Source organism: Ochlerotatus camptorhynchus, unplaced genomic scaffold (assembly GCF_037179485.1).
Source record: "Ochlerotatus camptorhynchus isolate MF236.1 unplaced genomic scaffold, CSIRO-AGI_Acam_v1.1 ptg000064l, whole genome shotgun sequence".
Lineage (NCBI taxonomy): Eukaryota > Metazoa > Arthropoda > Insecta > Diptera > Culicidae > Ochlerotatus > Ochlerotatus camptorhynchus.
Window position 1 is genome coordinate 2,453,622 of NW_027040554.1, and position 20,724 is coordinate 2,474,345.

The 20,724-nt window shown below is 35.2% G+C and overlaps 1 protein-coding gene across 3 annotated transcripts in view; it reads right to left on the reverse strand.

Moving 5' to 3' along the window:
- The window catches only part of LOC135697017 (cingulin-like), a 63,134-nt gene that overhangs the window by 23,992 nt on the left and 18,418 nt on the right, over positions 1-20,724 (reverse strand). For all 3 annotated transcript variants that reach the window (XM_065216568.1, XM_065216567.1, XM_065216566.1), the window contains 6 exons: positions 19,611-19,850; positions 19,436-19,540; positions 19,094-19,156; positions 6,612-6,686; positions 5,849-5,932; positions 5,651-5,782 (listed from right to left, as the gene is read on the reverse strand). In XM_065216568.1, the coding sequence (XP_065072640.1) occupies positions 5,651-5,782; positions 5,849-5,932; positions 6,612-6,686; positions 19,094-19,156; positions 19,436-19,540; positions 19,611-19,850 (699 nt within the window). The remainder of the gene's footprint in view (positions 1-5,650; positions 5,783-5,848; positions 5,933-6,611; positions 6,687-19,093; positions 19,157-19,435; positions 19,541-19,610; positions 19,851-20,724) is intronic.

The following is a 20,724-nucleotide window of genomic DNA, read 5'->3' on the forward strand; positions in this document are numbered from 1 at the left end:
TCGATTTTCAATCAATATTTCCTTAGATATAACTATATTTTGGAAAATTTAGCAATGAGCAAACATTTAAATCCAAAAATAATAAAAAAAATCTCGGCCAAGCTCTATCTGAAGAATATATTGTTTTTTTCAATGTTAAATAACTAGTTAAATCGACGTTTTACGAGAGTGGACTTAATTTTTTCGATGTTTTCACGTACATTTCACATTAAATTTAATATGGCACTTAAAACTAGGCTACTTAATGAGAAATATTGTAATACATTTGGATATTCAACAAGATTTTTATACCATCAGTTTCTATTTTACTAATTTTGATAAGATCGGATTCATAAATCCTTTTCTATCTTGATTGATGCTTTCCTAGTGGATTCAGCATGCGGCTAGGGGAAATGGCTCGGAAAGGGTTTTTATTGTTGCTAAATAACTTTTATTGTATCTTTCAAATGGTTCTCAATGCATTCGTCATACAACCTTTTGCAGTAAATCAATCTTGAAGAGCTTCGAGAATACACCCTTCAGAACCTTCTCCAGGGTGGGCCAACTAGACATATTCTAGTCTAAATGAGGTTTGGCGGATGCATTAATGACAAAATAGCCTTGACCAGGGTTTTATGAATGTTGTTTTATAGTTGCTTTGTAGTATTTCATAAAACTTAAAATGTTACTTGGGAGGAACCTCCGTTGAAGTTTAGAAAACTTCGTTGTATGTTAGAAAACATTGTTGATAAACACGAATATGAAGTCCCCTGAATATTTTTCAAGACTGTATTGCTATTCTGAAGATCTGGAGCTGACGCCCCTCAGATATTCACCCAAGATAGTAGGTTGGTCAGAAAGTATTAAAAGATCTACAGTCAATCAAAGACTTCAGGTTATTTACATATTGATACATATTGATGTGTTCTGCCCATAAATGAGAAAATGGTCAATGAGCCTTGCACATAAAAGCTAGGAAATGCTACTTTATGGATTTTTACGGCACAGTAACTTTTACTAGATAATTGAGATCATCCCGTTGAATAACAACTGTAAAACAAATAGCCAATTTTCATTTGAGCATAATTTTCAACGCAGTAGCCATATCTTCATTTACAAACCTTCAGAGAACTGACAAACGGTCTTTTGGCTAACGTGCGTAAATTTTCATTTATCGTGTCAAAAATGTCTGTGCTAAATGACGTTTCGTTACTAACTCCCACCAAAGTGAATAGGAGTCGGAGGGCAACACAGTACCGATAAGAAAAGCTACCCCAATCGTGAAGTAGGCCTTCTCATGGCTAAAAGAAAGAACACACTGTGAACCTTAGTAACTGTCACAGACAATCACGGTTACGTATTATTGAACCATAGTTGAGCAAACTTATTTGCATATCAAAAAGCTGCGCTAAAAAAAATCAGTTCAAAAAACAGGATCGGAGCTCTGAACCTCATGCTTACTAAAATCACACCTTTTACTATTCTGGTCTACAGAATTAAAAATTATTAAAAGCACACTGGTTGTTGCGCTCTGTTTCAGACTCATCTTGCACATTAGACAACTTCCCATTTATATTTCACATTAGCCATTTAATTTTCAAGTCTTTTATCCACGCAAATAGGGGAAATGGATGTAATGTCGGCCTAAATGCCCCTAATTTGGGCCCATACATAAATTTAGCAATCAACTAAATTTTCAATAGCGACCAAAAATATCCATAAGTACCGTCCCAATGACGCGTTCATTTAGATAAAATTGATAAATAGCAGATTTTTAGCGATGAGGCCAATCTTAGATCGATAGACCAACATTAGAGTCATTTCCCCATTATATATATTTTTTTTAATTTATGCCGTGCTAACCTAGACATAATTACTACCTATCATGTAACATAATTTTCTCGATTTTGACAAAAATAGCATTTTAGCCATTTTCTGGGCAGTGTTCGAAGCTTAAAATGACGAATCTAAGAAATTATTCCTAGTTGGCAGGTTGATCTGTACTAAAAAGATCTCCAGCAGATCGAAGATTTCAGGGAAGTCTTTTGCATATATTTTCAAACTTCTGGATGCTCGTGTGATATTCTAAATGTGTCAAGCTGATCAAAAATTTAAATGATGGCACTCAGATATTTACCCAAGATGGCAGATTGATAAGGAAGTATTCAAAAGATCTCCTGCTGATTGAAGTTTGAAGCATTATACAGAACTCTATCTAGCCAAATAGAATGATTCTAGTGTCGGGATTACATCCACAATACTTACGGTGAATGAAATTACCATCCCCAGACCTTATAAATCTTGAAGAAAGCGTAGATGTGAACAAACATTGCACACAAATACAGTTCTAAATTGTGCTAGATGGCCCACCGTGTTCAATCGAAGGATAATAATTTCCATGCTGACAATAACGAGCTTGGAAATCCACCAGAACAGGAACAACCCAGAAGTAATAAACTGACTAAACATGTACAACAGAAAGCGAGTACTGTGTACGCCAGGCATTGAACGAAAAATTGTTTCCGGAGACATAACAACTTATTAAAAAGTGATAAAGTGGAAAAGTTTTCACATTTACTTTGATCTATTTTTCGTTTCAATACAGTGTTCGCTCGATGCATTGCATTCCTTGGTGCATTTCGTCAACCTTGAGCAATTTTCAACTTATATCGACCATCCTTCTTGCAGGCGAAAACTACTACTGTTACATATCGAACAATTTACGCCTAATTCGATTTGATAGCCTTTCATCAACCTTAAATTAACGCCATTATTGCACCTTGGATCGGTTGCTGAAAGAAAGCAAATCTTCCTCTCTTGTCCCTAACCTGATTTCCATGCCTACCTATATACAGTAATAATTGTCTTCTCAAACCCACCGTCTTCATCCTTGGGTGGAAATCGCGTGTAGCAAGTTTCAGTGTTTCTTCCCCTTAGTGCAAATCACTGCGCCCTTCTGTCTTCGTTTTCCTTCAAAGCGGGTAAAGGTGCCAGCAAAACTTTGAACTAGCACTTGGCACTTTGGACTCGTAGTCACCTTTCACCCGCGAGGGTATACTGCCGATATTCATATAGCAGTCCTATGTCCTATGGATTTCCTAGCTACATGGGACTGTTATGCGAATAACAGCAGTATAGCCATGATTATGATGCACCAATGCGTAAATAATGTGCGATGGCAGGCATTTCCTGATGTGATCAAGGCTTTCGATGGGACTATGCCAATGGAAAGCTACAAGTGAGCATGATTTATTACCGACCCTACTTATTGCTATTCAACACAGAGCAGCAGGTAACATGGATTCGAACGATTTTCCTAGGTTAAAGATAAAAATCATTCTTCCCCTAGCAAGTTACAATAATTGTCCTTGATTTTTAAGGGCGGAAAATCAAAGCAGCCATATGAAGTTACTGTCACTTTTCAGCTTATTGATTGATCCGTTAGATGAGAGCAAGAAGTTATGGTTAAGGGGGTATTCCCGATCTTTTTTTTCAAAAAATCAAATTTTTTTTTTTTCACGTTTTTTTGTACTTTAGACTATATACTTTCATCCCCCCAAGCCGTTTTCCGATCAGCAAATTCGGTGTCCAGGCATAGCTGACTAATGGTAAGAACCCCCAAATGGTTTTAACTAAAGTCAAAACTTTAAACGCGTTTTTCTCGAAACCACATTTTTTTATCGGGCGAAGATTTTTCTCAGAAACTATAAGAGATATTGACTTGAATCTTTGCGCATTTTGTTCCTTATTAAATTCTTTGGAGCTTCTCCCACTTTCAGCCAAAAATATTAACATTTAACATTTTTTGAAGCACCTTAAAGTTGCAAAAAAGCGGGCTAAAAATCGCCTGTTTTTTCATATGGCCGCCATTTTGTTAATTTGCAAGATTTTTTGCTGCCAACGGGAGAAGCTCCAGAGAATCTTATGCAGATTATTATTTCATCACGAAATCTGTTTCAGATGAAGCCGTTCCAGAGAAAAGTCTTCGCCCGTCCAGGCGTTTGCGGCGAACAGGGGTCTGTTGGTCGCCATTTTGTGACGTCAATAATGTCTTTTTTTATGTCGAAAAAAAATTATTTGTAAACTTTAATGTTCAATAAACAAGAATCCCAAAGAGTTAGGCGCATTACTATTCATTTTCCTTGAAAAACAATTAATTGAAAAACAGGCCGAAAAAAGGCAAAAGATTGGGAATACCCCCTTAAATTTCGAAAAAAAAAACTTTGACTGTTTTTTAGAAGGAGTTTCCGTTTATAGTTTTTCCGCTTTCCGACCCAAGTAACCATAAGCATTAGCCCAGAGCCGTAAATCAACTTCAATTCAGCACTTTTAGAAGTAGTATTAAACCTATAATTAGAGTTATACTATATAGTGATTTCGAGTCCCGAAAATAATGAAGCCCTAGGGCTAGTAAATATGCTGGCAGGAAAACCACGTGCTTAGGATTTAAGAGTTGAAGTGAGTTTTTTTTTCTCGAACATATTCACAAACATATGGCCGTATACACTTAATTTTTTTTACCGAGATTTGAACAGCCTAGTAGTTAGTGCTGCAATTTATTTTGCTGAAATTCAGTAAAGAGATTCAGCTAGTAAATTAGATTTTTGCAGAGATTTCAGCTAATAAACAGATATATTGCAGAGATATCTGCAAAAGTTAATGTTTAGGTAATCGGCTTTTGAAGATTTTACTGGCTTAGATTTAGTGTATAAGTAGATGTTTGGCCCGGTATTTATTCTTTTTAACTTTCTATCATCCCTGTTTTAGCATATAGTGCGTTATACATCTTAAGCTCCCATTTTGTTACATTTTAATGCCGATCGGTTATTCAGAGATTAATTGCAAATGCGATTTCTTGTTCCTCAATCGCTCATGGTGTGCTATTGGAATTTCCACATTCATCTTCGATTTCTTTTCATCCTTTTTTGAATGCAAACAAACATTCCTTTAAAGACGCTTTAAAGTGCCATGCCTATCCAATTTGAACAAGAAGCATTCGTCTTGGAATACCTCATATAAAATGCTCTGTAAGATAGTAATGAATTAAGCTTTTCAATGACCTCGGACTTACGAAAATATAAAACTTATCGAATGCTTGAATCTGTATTTTTCCAATTCAATGACATGCGACAATCAATCGAGTTAATAATCAATGTTGAGGTTCCACATTGAAATGAAGCTGCGTTTTCCGAAGCGGTGCGTTCAGTGAACTATTATTTCTAACATACAAAACAAATAAAACGGTATTTGTCGGTGTGTCTGTGTAATCGATATAAATGCTTATGGTAATGCCTTAACACCTTTCCAATGATGAGAGAATTCCGTCAGTTTCACCTAGCAAAAATAATAAATAAATAAATCTCCCCTTCCCGCAAACACCATTTTCAATCCCGAACGACGGGGAAAACCGTAGCACGAAACAAAGACATTTCAATCTACAACGCTTTCATTTCTATATTATAGGTAGAACATTCGCCATACACCACGCGACACCGTCACCATCTCAAGGGAGCACGTTTACTTTTTACTGTCGGTAGTATATACCTATCGCAAAATCAGCACTAACATTTCGCCTCCTCCATGATTGGCTTAATACGGCAGTATGACAATAGACCAAATCAAAATGTGTCAAGAGAATTTATTTCACGGCAGCATACATTCCATACGTTACCTCCCGTCTCACGTCGACCACCGTGGAGATATCCTTCAACTCGTGCAGATCCCGCGTTAGGTCCGTTATTTGGCAACGCAAATGCAAGTTCGAGTCGCGGTAATGGTCTAACTCGTTGTCCTTGCTGAGGTTCTGAAACAAAAACCCAGCCAGTGTTAATGGGTATATCTTCAAAAACCATTTGCTGTTATAACTTACTTCTCGAAACGCCTGATTCAACTGTTCACCAAGAAGTGCAACCTCGGATTGTAACGATTCAATCACCTCCTGCAAGTTGGTTACCTACACGAAAATTATCAGAAAAGAAAACGAAAGGTATGGCTTGTCTAGTGTTGCACTTAAATTGGGTAAATTATAAATAAACTTACCGAAACATCAATAAGGTTAGTATAGCAAACGAAAACCGAAGAACAACGTGATAAAAACACAACCTTTTTCGAATAATCCTAACTTTATTTTTACAAATAAAATCTCGTCAAAAGTATGTTTTTACTTATCTATAGTAAATAATTTATCATTTAAAATAATGCTAACTTAACAACAGAAAAAAAAACGTGTTACTTATTTTACAGTAAAATAGGTGGCACTTGGTTAGCTAACACAGTAGAATTAAGTGTCTGTTTAGTAGGGCAAGATTCATTAGCTATTCGTTGTCAGAGATTCATGAACAAAAATAAATAAAAGGCTTCAAATAAATATTTGTAACGAGTCTGGTTGGAAAAGGTAAAATGTCAACAAAAAAAAGAACAATAATTCACGAATCATGCATTGCACGCCAAAAGGCATTCCAGTAGGACGTCCCACTGCTAGTATTATTATTGTTATTATTATTATTAATATTGCTGTTATTGGTATTATTGCTGGTGTAGTAATGATGCTGCGGTTGAAGGTATTGGCTGTTGGGACCCGAATGGTTCGGGCTGGTTGAACCACTTCCCCCCATAATGGAGGGTAAACTCACGGAAGAGCTGCCATTGCGTTTGGTTTCCTCCAGTGCGGTACGCAAGTTGGAGATGGTTATCAGTTGATTTTTGCACTGATGGTAGATGGATGGGCGGCGATAGGGAAAAAAAAGAAGGAAGAAAAAGCAAAAAAAAAGAACAATTTAATTTGTACTTCTAAAACCAATCCTGTTTTAAATCGTATCCCAAGTAACAAATCTAGAGCTGCTTTACTATATTCAAAATTTATAAAGGTTTTATTGCAGCTGCAACCATTACCTACAGCTTTATGACGGTCTTATACAATGCAAGTCATCGAACATTTTATAGCTATCTACAAAACCCCTATAAAGCTTATAAAAAAACCAACTGATGCTTATGCTATTTCCACTTATTAAAGGTTTTATGACTGCTTTGAAGTATAAAAAAAAGCAATATGAATTGCCCTTATAAAATTCAAAAATAAATCCTTATATTGCTGTATACGTAAGCGCAATAAAGTTAGTTGGCCATGAAACAGTTATTTTAAAACAATTATAAGCATTCAGTTGCAACTTGTCAGAAGTGTAAATGTGCGGTTTATTTCTAAAACATAGAAAAGAATCAAAACTTTCCGGTATTTCCAAGAGGAGCGCAAAAAAATCAACAAGATTGTTAGCATGAGCCCGTTTATTTGCTACAGTCAGCCGCAAACCTTCGTGAATAACTCCAACCAAGAAAAAAAATGCCGCTGCATTTTCTGCGGATGTTACAAGCTGTAAAGAGTGTGCTTTCTCACCATTCCATTGGTCGAAATAAATGGAATGGTGACAGTTCTAGGACAAAAAAGTTGAAATCATGCATAACTTTTCATAAAGGTTAATGTACCATTCAAAACTTTTCCAATTTTTTGTAAAATTCATCGGTTGCATTCGTAGAATAGGAATATACATTTTCCCTCAAATAAAAAAAATGAATTGCTCTCGTAAAAAGAAAATAGTGCTCGTAATAAAATCATGCATTATGCTTTTCTGTTCTGCTTTCATTCAATGCACACTGGCACTGGGCCAGGAATGCAACCTAGCGGAGCGACATTTTTTTTAACTCCTTATAACTTGGAACCAGTAGGCTGTGGAAATTTCACGTCCTTGAAAGAGCTGTTCATTTTGTCAAGAAAACAACTTTGCCGAAGACATCAAGTCTCCAAAACGTCAGAGAAAGAAGTTAGATTGTGGCGCCATCTTTGCGGAAGAGTTTTAAACTATTTGTTAATGTCAATAGATGGTCCTTATTATGATGAGAAACTTTGCTGAAGGCACCAAGCCGCGGAAATGCTTCGTTTCGGAGTTATTAATTCTGCTCCGCTAGGTTGCATTCCTGACCCTGTGTGCAATGTAAGCATTAGACATTTTAAGAAATTGCGCTTGGTGTTTTTCTTGCCTGCTGTCCTCTGTTGCCATATTGTCATTATGAAAATGCCAATAGCCTTGGAATAAAATCCAAGAAATTTCAATAACATAATGGCTAAATTAGATATCTGAAATGATTTCCTGTGTGCATTGGTATGAATTTATTTATTGAGATCTATTTTCTGTAAAATTAAGATGATTCCATCAAATTAATTTGATTTCTGAAACAATAATTTTTGTTAACTTGAATTATTTTGGAGGCGCATTTATTTAACGCTCATATTATCCAAATATACACGATTAAATTTCAAGCGCATATGTTTTGGAACTTCTAAAAAGTCACATATTTTCTTTAAGATTTTCACTAATGTCGCCATAAAACAAAATTGATTACATGGTGATCTTGACACCAACACTCAAACCTATTTTTACCGCTAAAGATTTCCATATGGAGAAAAAAAGTTTCAGCAGAACAGAACAACAACAAGCTAATTTATGGCGGTTGCTTTGAAGCAAATATAAATTAAATTGGATTTATAGCTGATTTTAACAAAAGCTTAATAAGACTGCTTGGATACAATATTACTCTTAAAGAGGCTATGAGAACCTTCTGTAGAGTATGAGGCTTCTGACAAAAGGTTTTAAGACAGCTTTATTGTGATTCTCAAACATGCTTTATAAACCTTATCAAGAGTGGTCCACTAAGCTGTAAGACGATCTTATAGCGGTTATCAAAAGGTTGTGCTGGAGTTATTAATTTTATTGACGGTTTTATAAAATTGATCTCAAAAACCACTAATAGAGTGCAATAAAACAAAAAATGCTACTTGGGATGAATGTTTAAACAATGAGTCCATAATATGGTGGTACGAGGAGTTGCAATAGCTCAAAATACGATTGAGATTTCTTGAGAGAAGATTGCGAGGATTGGACGCTCAATAAGTTCTATCAAAACGAATTACACGATCGCAGGTAACATTTCAAGCTGAACAGTACGAACAGAAGCTGACTATTGGTTGATTGAAGGTGTAGACAGCTGATTAAAAACAGGCTGAATATAAAGTTGACCAGTAGTGCATACCGCTTATTGTCTCCAAATTGATCTACCTCAATCAGTGAGCTGAACAAGAGACTGAACAAGACTTGTTAAACTTTTTTTTTCATGGAAAAGCATGGTTAACAGTAAATCTGGACGCAGATTTCAATGTACCACCGTGATCAGAACAAGAAGCTTTCGACAATGTTTTGTTACTTACATTTTGACGAATAGAGGGACTAGGGGTAATAATATGGACATCCTAGGGATTTTGCCAAGTTTGACTTGATAGGAATCAAAATATCGCTATGTGGTATTTCCTACACACTTTTGCCACTAATTTAGCAACAGCTGTACTTTGAGGCAAATTAAAAAAAAATATTTTTTTCTTCTTAAAAAATTAGAAGGGTCTGTGCCTAGGGGCACGAACGGGAGCTTGACGTAGGACCGCTAGTGGACGGAACAACTATGTTAATCATTTAGTTCTTAAATCTTTTCGTTTTTGAATTGGTGGCCTTGAAAAGGGCCGGTTGATTTTCAAATGTCGGCCACACCAGTGCAAATCGATGCCGACTGGATGACGGCAGCCTAGTCATGCTTTCTATTGCGTGAAGCCTTTCCTCCGGTCGATGTGGGTGCTTACAGATTTATCTGTAATGATACAGATTTTTCTCAACATTTTGATACGAGTAGGGTATAGCGTTACTTCGTCGTAATCACCCATTTCCGTTCTATCGATCATAAAAGATCAATAATATCAATGATTTAACCGTGCACAAATAAACAATAGGTTTGTTCCGATGCGTTAGTTCATTAGCTACAACATAAATCCTATTAGAGCGCATTGTATGAATATTTACGCTCATTGTTCTCAAAACAAAAAAAGTGCTCATAGCAAACCCCTTTTCCTACGACGAAGCAAATCTAATGGCGTTTCAATGTGTTAGGACGGAATTGAAACTCGTACGACGAATTTAGAATCAAGAAGCAGTATTAGATTTTAAACAATATCTCATAATTTATGACTCTTTAACAAATCCAACGGTAGTATGGAAAGTTGAATAAATTTAAAAGTCATATTTGACAGAAATATTCAATTTTTTTATCAAACCTGTTCAAAAAAGAGAGGTAAAGCGTGGGTTGTGCATAGTAGGACGGAAACTAGATCAAAACCCCTATTTGTATATACAGATTACATTTTTTTTAAATATACAGATTTTTCAGATTTTTCAAATAAGTGGAATATATGTTTAACTCTGGATTATAATTAATAACATCCATAAATAATTCTTTCTTCCTTTTGAGTAGGTACAAGCACCTTACTAAATCCCAATTTTTCACGTTTTATTTTATTATCTTCGTTAATTTTAAACGGACTTCTAATGCTCAGATGTTCTGATATCTGCCTGCTCGTTAGAAGGGATGCAAGTTTTTCATTCTTATTGTTTAATTAACCATATCACATGGTGACAGGTACTATGATTATTCTTTTTTTTTATTTGGCGAATCGGTAAACAAGCCGTTTAAACAACCCACAAGCTGATTGATTACAGTTTGTGAGTCGAAGAGGCAACTGGATATTTTGACATTTGACTAGCGTTATATCCGAAATAAAGAATATTCTACTAAACATCAAAATTCTACTAAACATCCAAATAAAATACAATAAAGTTGATAAAACATATGAGCACGATTGCAAGTAGAGAAATACAGATTAAACCATCCCAAAGATTTTCACAAAAAAAAAATACTGAGAGGTCCTCTAAGTAGTGAAAATTCAGCAAAATTTATCAACTCGTTTCAATGTTATACACCATGAAGCTTGAGAAATGAAAATAAATTGTGCACAAATAATAGGAAATTCCCATTGGTCTGTTTTCATGATAGCCATTTTTTTTAATTATTCATTTTTGCCATTTGATAGCTGAATAAAAAAACCTTCATGGCATATAGGGGAAATGCCTAAATGCCCCTAATTTGGGCTGATACATAAATTCAGCAATCGACTAAATTTTCAATAGCGACCAAAAAATCCATTAGTATCGTCCCAATGACGCGTTCATATAGATAAAATTGATAAATAGCAGATTTTTAGCGATGGGCCCAATCTTAGATCCATAGGCCAACATTAGAGCCATTTCCCCTATCAACTGTGTATCTAACTTCATTCATAATTTATAAGCGATTAAATGCGTCCAGCTTTCAAACCGACATCACAACTTTAGCACTGGTTTAGAGTAGTAACAGCTGAATATCGCTTAAACAGAATCATAACTCTCTCAGCACTGTTGATCCACAACGTTTCAAATCGTTTTTTATCATAGTCGCTATAACGCTCTTGGCTCAATTAGTGGCTTGTTCGGGGGGGAACTCGTGACTTTGGCGTGAAAGGTATGAATGCTAATCACTACGCCGAGATCACCCCCTTTTCGGTCCAGCTCATGTATGTCGAACAACCATGAAATAGTCAGCTTATTAAGATTCTACGTGTGCTCATTATTATCGTCCATATATATACTTGACGATTGAACAAAGTTACTATTGAGAAACAATTAACGTACTATTGACCTTAAACAAAAACTTTTTTTAAAGACTAGATAATTTAGGCTGTATGAAACATCTTTTGTTCTAGCACTTTTTCCAAACATATATATTTTCATCTCAAAACAACCAAAACCTTCTTTTATTTATTTGTTCATCAATAAATCAAATCGTAGACTAAATATTAACATTAGGACTTATGTTCTATGACTTGGCAAGGTTCAGAAAAACATTTTTAATTTTGTTGAGGACATATTTAGGTCAATCATTTCACAATGATGATTATAAACAGTCATCATCTGATTTACCGGTCCAAATTTAGCGTAATTGGTCCGATGGAGATCTACTGCGAACAAGTGTCGATTGCGTAATTGTCGGGAGGAGCATACAAATATAATCTTGACAATAGATCAGCTGAGTCAATGCGTTGCGTTGGACCCTACCTATCGACCCATCAACTCATGAACCGGGGATCAACGGCTTTACTTCCCTTCCGAAGGAAGGCGTGATCAGAGATGTTATGCCTCAGAACATCCCGGCGGCTCCGACTCTGATTGAACCCAGGCCTTCTGGGGTGAGAGGTAATTACGCTTACCACTACACCACCGGCGCCGCTAACGAAATTATATTGTTTAATAAAGAAATCTTTGCATAATCCCGACGTTCTTTCTTTTGTCTGATCAACAAGCAACGTGCTTCATATGACGGGAGAGGAAAAGCCGTGTAACCTAACTTACGTAGTGCATATAATAAAAACTGCTTTTGGATCGACTCTATTCGTTCTTCATGCTTTTTCATATAAGGTGACCAAACAACGCTACAGTATTCTAATGTTGACCTCACATAAGTAACGTAAAATGATTTTATTGTATAAAGATCTTTAAAGTGGAGACCGAAACGTTTTATAAAATTAAGCATATTGCCTGCTCTATGTATTATTGTGTTGTAATGGTCCACAAATGTCAATTTAGAATCCAGAATAACACCTAAATCTCTTATATTTGCACATTTTCGAACATTTTCATTACCTAATGTAATACGAACATTTTGTTTGTTTAGTATTCTACTAAACTTCTGAGAAGCAAAGGGTTAAACTGTTCTGTTTCCGATCACTAGGAACGCGATGCTGATAAAGCGCAGCTATAAAGATCATGCTGGAGGCCGCTGGTTTCGATTCCCGGATTGGTCTAAGAATCTCGGGTTGAAAAATGCTCTGGGCATAGAGTAGGATTGTACTTGACAAACAATTATACTAATGCAAAAATAGTAGGCTTAGAAAGTCAATTAACTGTGGGAGTGCATCTAGAACACTAAGTTGAGGCCCGGCGTGAATATGTACTCAGTACCCAACAAACATTGCATGTTGAATAAGAGCTAATTCAGGCAAAAACAAGCTTCTTCAGCTTAAAAAGAGCTTATTCGGATGTTGATCAACTCTAATTGTTTGTTGGGTAGCGGCGTAATAAAGCCAAAGAAGAAGAAGATTTACTTTTAACACGGCTTTAGAATAGGTGATCCGCTAGTTTTCGGTCCTTCTTACGGTATTCAATACAACAGCACTAACAGCAACTATAGCAGCATTGACTTAAGCGATGTTCTTGTTTAAAATCTGAAATATCAGTTGTTTAAAAGCAGAGCTAATTTTTATTGGGCTTAAGTACAACTAAGGCCGAATTGAAATAACGTTTGTAAGTATTCGATTGTTACCCGTGGATGCTAGAGTAGTTAAGTAACATTCGATTATGTTATTACCCGAGAGCGGATGAATATTTATTACAGATTACATAACCATCTTAGGTTCAGTCAGCACCGTAGTGAGGGGTGGAAAGCAAGCCAAAGGGGTGAATGCAAAGAGTTTCTACTTAGTAACTTTTCAACAAAATTAATTCCAATCCCATTTTATCCATGAAGATGAGGGGGAATTTGAATGCCTCACCAAATGACGGATCGATCTGATGCGATTTGCCTGAAACTTTACATAATTGATTGTCAGAGTTAATAATTCATATTTTGAATCTCGCAAAATTGAACTATTCGTAAAGTAATTTCAGTTAAACAGCAAAAAAGGTTATCTTCCATATAATTCCATTTAATTAATTTTGGTATCCATGACAGATACGTATTTCGACTACAATGTGCAGTCTTAATTAAGTGGAATTAAATGGAAGATAATCTTTTTTTGCTGTTTTATTTAAGCATTCCGCTAACAACCCAATTTCATTATGTCAAGTAATTTCAGGTTGGACACTTAGAAATTAACAAAAAAAAAGGTTAACACAACTTTTGTGCAAATTGTTGAACTTTTTGAATATACATTTTTTTTTGGGAAATTTGGCACCGAAACCAGTTTTTAGACCTTCAAACTCATTTAATATGCAAAATTTCACAAACATGTTTATACACAAAGGTCAAACATTTGTCCAAAAGTTGTTGTTCGAGGATCTTTGCTAATTTTCAAGTGTTCAACTTGAAATTTTCACAGAAGGTTTCATAAGTTTTTTAATGGAAAATATTAAAAAAAAATATTTATGAGAGTGATTTTTCGTTGTTTTAGTTTTAACATTTTATTTTTAATTTAAATTTAGAATTACTTAATTTTTTTACCGTGTATATTTTACTTGAAAAGGATTTTTTTTTTTGCTACATCTTTATCTCAGATGTCATTTGTTTAAAAGTGACGTTTTCGAGTTATGATTTGTTAAAAAATCTCTGTAGACAGGGCTGGTAGCGATCAATGCTGTCAAAAATAGTGATTTTAGTGACCATGTTGAAGAAATAAGTGACCAATAGTGACTTATAGTCGTAAAAAAGTGACTAAAAAGTGACCTAAGGGAAGAAAATTAGACGTTATGATGGCATACCAAATAAATGTTTGATGTTTTAGACTTATTCAATTAGATTCTCATAAACACTTAAATATGTACGATAGAAACCTTTAAAGCGAAAGATTCAATAGAAAGTTTATGACTAAACCTCCAAGCTACTATGTACTACCTTGAAAAACCTGAAAACCCGGGAATTCGCAGGGAATTTTATTTGTCCTGAAAATACCTGGAAGTATCAGGGAATCCTGAAGTTCTCGGATCTTCCCTTAAGTTCCATCGACTTTTATGAAGTTCTTGCCTTTAGGTTCTACAATTTTTCTTAAGTTTTATAAAGTTTATAAACGCCCTAATTTTCCCTGGAAGAAGTTTTCTATGCTTACCTTGATTTCTCTAAATTGATCAAATGTTCTGGTAAATTTATGATAATATTTATAATTCCCTGAAGCTTCTAAAGTTTTCGGATCAATCATAGAATTCTCGGAATATCCCATAATTCAAGGGAACTCCTTGCAAACCGCTGCAAATTTCCTTAAGTTAATGTGATTTTTCTGATGTTATCTGATCGCTTTCGAAGTACTCGGAACTTCACTGAATATAATGTAACAATCTAAAAATATCTAAATTTCTTAAAGATAAACACATAATTCGTTGGAATTTCTTGAAAATAGCGGTGCTTGCTAAAAGGTCTCGCCTTTTTATTATTTAATTAATGGAACTTCGTTGATGTTCTCTAATCAACTTAGCTAAATTATCGAATTTTTTTAGAGCTTGAAATTTCCATGATATATCCATCCTTGAAATACTCTCACATTTTCCGGAAGTTCATATAATTTGTATTGCGTACCAGAAAGTTTCTCTGAGCAAACCGAAGTCTCCGGAAATTCCGGTTTCTGCAATTTCCTTGAAATTTTTTGAACTGCCCTTTAATTCTCTGATCTGTCTTGATGTTCTCGGAGCTTCCACAGAAACTCTAATGAAGATCTCGGTTCTGCTTTAAAATAAATGGAATTCTCGTAAACACCTTTAAACTTCCCTGGAATTCTCTGGATTTCTGTGAAGTTCCTGAAATATTTCTGAAGTTTTCATAAATTTTCTGAAGGTCTCTTTACTTTCGGAATCTTTTGGAACATCTAATAGGTTCTCGATTTTAATGCAGCACATCATGGTACTATGATAAATTTGTTCTAAACTCACGCTTATAGATTTTAAAACCAATTCAATAGTCTGGGTCAAAGTTTCGGGGACTTCCCTTAAGATCTCTGGAATTTCCCAAAGATCTCTAAATCTAGCGTTTCTGCTATTCTTTTCATTTTTGTTAGTACGAAACGTCAAGACATTAAAAATGTTGTGATCTTAGACTTACTAAAATGAAGTAAGTGTTCAACTTCAATATTTAATGGATTTGATAGTAAAGCTGCTTCTTAAAAAAGTTTAAGTTATTCGACAATTGAAGAAAGACCAGAGTTAAAGTTTGCGTTAAAAACATATTTTTAACACATTTCATAAATAGCATTCTTATTATAAACCTGGAAATTACCCGCCAAAGTTATGTAAAAACCTGGAAAACTCAGTGAACTTTATTTAGCCAAATGAGTGGACGCCCTGTAGATAGCGAAGAACGATTAAACGTAAAAAAAAACTCTATACAAGGTTGTCAACTTAGAATGTAGGCCTATTCAGAAGAATGACCTTGAAATAAATTCACATTTAAAAAAGTTATTACTATAAAAAGTGACTTCAGTGACTTGGCCTTAACAAAAGCGACTTTTTAGTGACTGGTTTGAAAAAAAGTGACTAAATCACTAAAAAGTGACTCGGTACCAGCTCTGTGTAGACCAATTCCTGCTAAAACCGGCCACTTTTTGTTCAAGGTTTTTAAAACCCATTTTTATTTTCGTACTCTTTTGATTGCTCTAGTTATGAACATAATAAATAAATAAATCATTAGGAACGCAGCCTGTAGTCGCGAGATCAAAATACGTAGTTTACAAGGGAATTCCTGACAAATTTTGATAAGAATCTCAACGGCATCTTTAGAAGAAACCCACATGAATTCTGATAAGCATTTAAAATGAAGTTTTGTAGGATGTTTTGGGAATGCTGAGCGGAATTTCAAGAAAATTTCATGAAACAATCCTGACGAGGATTCCATGATAATTCTGTTTAGATTTCTAAGATGAACTCCAAGGAAATTTTGAGGAATATTCCAAGCGTAAATTTGCAAAGGATACATTTTCAAGAGAATTATAGAGTAAAATTTAAGCGCATTATCGCGGGTATTATTGATAATACTACGATAATTGTAGAGTAAATTTTAAGTTTTCTGGAGAGGATTCCTAAAGTACCCAGACAACCAGAATGCACGTATATTCAAAGTTGTTTCAGTATAAAAACAAGCATATATACAAACAAACAAATCGTATAGAATGTAAACAAAATGGCTTATACGTTCAAAATTGGAGGCCATATACGTGCACATTATAATTTATTTTCAAACGAGTTGATTTAACAACATATACAATGTAATCGGTAATAACAAATTCAATTTATAAAGTCTTACGATGTATTCCGATTTAATTTGTGATACAATACGATGGAAAAAAGTTTCATCGCATATAATTCGGAGATATGCATTCTATACGATTTAACATAAACATAATGTGATGTATGCCATTCTTATATGCAATGTTACTTAAACTGTAGCAATTTACGATACTGTCTGTACATTCAAGGAAATGCCAGAGAGAATCATAATATTATTCAGGAAAACCCTGAAAGTAACTCTGCAGACATGTTGGGATGATTCAAACGAAATTATTGAAAAAATTTCATGCATATCCTCAAAAAAATCTAAAAATTGTTTGTTGATTGAAACAAAAAAAAAATCAAAATCCCGGACACAATTTTAGTATTTCATACTAACAATAAACGATTTAAGTTTCCCCTCTAGGTAAATTCTTTAAAATGACAAGTCTGATTCGCACGACACGAATCGAACCCTATTTTAAATCTGATCGGTAAACCCACCTGAGGAAACTTAAGTTGTTAAGTGTTTCACCTCTTTTAAATACAAATAATTTGGCATACACAGGGTGAGTAAAGTAAATAAAACAGAGGAACAAAAGTACCAGCACAAATTAATAGCATTTGGTCAAATATACACTACCGATCATAAGTTTAAGGACACCCCCAAAAAACCATGCAAATATGTGTTATTCAATGATCTCTCATTTTACGTTCAATTTTCGATCTCCAAAGGTTATTTGAATGGTATGAATGGTATAGCATAAGTGTTCTACTACTACTTTTATTTCAAAATTTGGCCAACAAATCAGTCACGATTCTTCAGAGTAAATTTTGAAAAATATTGTAACTTTGGGTGAACTTTTAGCACACAAAATTTGAAAATTACGTTGAACAATTTGCCTACGAGGACCTTTCAAATGATCAAAAGAGAACGAAAATTGGACGTAACATGACAGAGATATGAACATTTGTCATGTTTTTTTTTTGGGTGTCCTTAAACTTATGATCGGGAGTTTATATACAAACACATTGTTCCCGGATCGATTCAATTCCCGGTTAATTCCCGGTTCTCCCGGTATTTCCGTTTGAGTGGCCACCCTAAGGTTGACGCATCGAAAGCCCAGGTATTCTATCTTCTTTCATCAAGAACTGTGCAGCATCGAAGGCCGTTCTCGTTATATCTATCTTCAGTCGGAATTCATTGTAATGTTAATATTATTCTCACAACAATTTAATTAAGTATGCATAGATAATTTTGATTTCTTTGTAAATTCCCATGGGATATTTAACATCTAAATAGCGTTTTTTTTTCTGATCCTGATGGAACAATTACAATTAATCTAGGACAAACTGAAGGATTAAGCAAATAAAACTTATCCCAGGGGCATATCATAAATTATACCCACAATTTTAAATCAAATAAAATCAAATCTAGATAAACATTTCAAACGCTCCTATCTGCATTGATCGATTATCTTCATCGACTTTCTCTTCCGTCAATAACTCAGCTGCAAAACATTTCCCTGTTGTATTTGACGTTTTGAACGCTAGATAAGAACCTCCTTTATCAAACTATGTGGTAGAATTAGCGCGAAATCTGTTTGCATAGCAGTGGTTATGAAAAAAGAAAGTCGATGAAGAGAATCGATAAAAGCAGATAGGAACATTTGAAATTTTCATCGAGAAATAAGTTTCCTGACAAACAAAATCTTCATGAATAGATAAACGCGTATAAAACTTGTAAAACGTTTAAAAAATATAAGTTTTTAAAAAAAAAATGTTTGCTGTTGGAAATTTACCTATTTGAAAAAAAAATACCACATTCCTAGTAGATTGAAAATCATTCACATTCAACACAAATATTTGCGACAACCATTTGTCATTGTTTTTTTTTTTTTTTTTGGTTCAAAACCACCAGCGTGAAATGGTCACCAAAAACGGAACAAAAGTGCCAACCTCCGCTTTCAGACCATCATCTGATGTACAACTGTCGTAATAGAAATTCACCTATGTAACGGTTGGGGGAGCAACGAAACAGATTGACAGTAACAATGTCACCGAGAAATGATCACAAGCGACCGAGCGCCACAATTTTCACATGAAAGAAAATCTGAAACCCACGAACCGGTGAAAATGCAGCAGCGAAGAGAAGAAATATCAAGAAGAAGAAAAAACCACACGCTTACCTCGTCCTCCATGTTTGCCTTCTCGTCGCCCAGACGTCGAATGCTTTCTTTGTATGTTTGCAGCTGTTGCGCCATCCACCATCACAGCATCCATCCACATCAGCGTCGGTGACCCGAGAACAACAAATAAACGCAGATAGATTAATTACTGTTTTATTAGTGCGCCAATAGGTCTGGAACGATCACTCAGCCAAATGGCTCATTAAATAATTACTCGAGAATTTATACACAAAACTACACAAATCTCACACAACGTTCCGAAAAGTGCAGGAAGGCATAAAGATAAAATTTCTCCCAAATCTATTTATAGATCCGAAATACCGAAAAATAGAATATACTCACAGTGTCTTTCATATCTTCCAGATGTTGCTGGAGATCGAGGTTGTACTGCTTGAGCGAGGCAATCGCTCCATCATGATCTTGTAGTGCCCGTTGCAAATTTGCAATCTGCGTGAATTAGCAAACATATTTCGTTTTAATCAACCAACAAATTATTCTCTGTGCTTTCCATGCTTACCCTCTTCTCATTACTCAGCCGGTCATTGTCGACGGATGTTTGCCGCAACTTGAGCCGATGCAGCTCTTTTTCTAATACCAAAACTTCCTGCTCCAACTGTTCGATGTAGCCTCGCCGATCGATCAGAACCTGATCCTTGGATTCGATCTCCTTCTTCAAATCCGTTATCAAACAGTGCAACGGGGTTGCGTCCAGCTCCGAAAACGAGCTTAGGGTATCGCTTGACAAATTCTTTCCTATCTGGAAAATGCCCATTGTTGTACTGTGTCCAGAACAGATCTGAACTCTCAATACACCGGCGATTGTAAGTAGTTGCTCTATTCCTCTATTTCTTCAAATATTCACACATTGTCGTGAACGATCAACGACTAAAAACACGACGACGCGCACGATTCGACCGAAACACGAAAACTAAACTGCACCCATCCAGAAAGCGATGGCGATGGGGGCAGTAATCTCCCAAGAGATTTTCCCTCCTCTCTACACGCACGCTGTTGTAATGTGGAGAGCAAAGCGGAAAAGCTCCCAAACCTACCTTCTAGAGAGCTAGCCCGCTGTCCGGTGTCGATGTGCAGATTAATGGACCGTATTGTAAAATCTTTTCCATACCAGCATCATTGGGGTTTTTTGTTTAAAATTGTAAGAACCCGTTTTAATTCGACTTCATTTCGAAGACTGGACACCTGAATATATGTTGATAACATTGTGGAGCACCAACGAAATCCGCTAACATTACTACCCAAAATCGCATATCAGTCTTATCATCAAGCATGGAAAATCATTTACATTCATTTCGTGTATTCATTTACATTCGTTTCCCTTTAACTTTTTTCATCAACTGATGCAGGAAGTTTTTGTAGCTTTTATGATTAGCTACAACTTTTCTGAATCATTCAAATCTGTATCTTATTATTAAATGATTGGTGATATCATAATAGGCAATAATTCAGTTATGAATAAGGATTGAGAAATATTTCCTTGAACTTAAAGAAAATTCCCTGAGATTCCCTGAGTTTTAGGTCATAAATTGAATTCCCTGAGATTCCCTGATTTTCCACTTTTTTCAGGTAGTTGACACACTGTAAAATATCCACTTTAGTTCTTACTTCTTTTG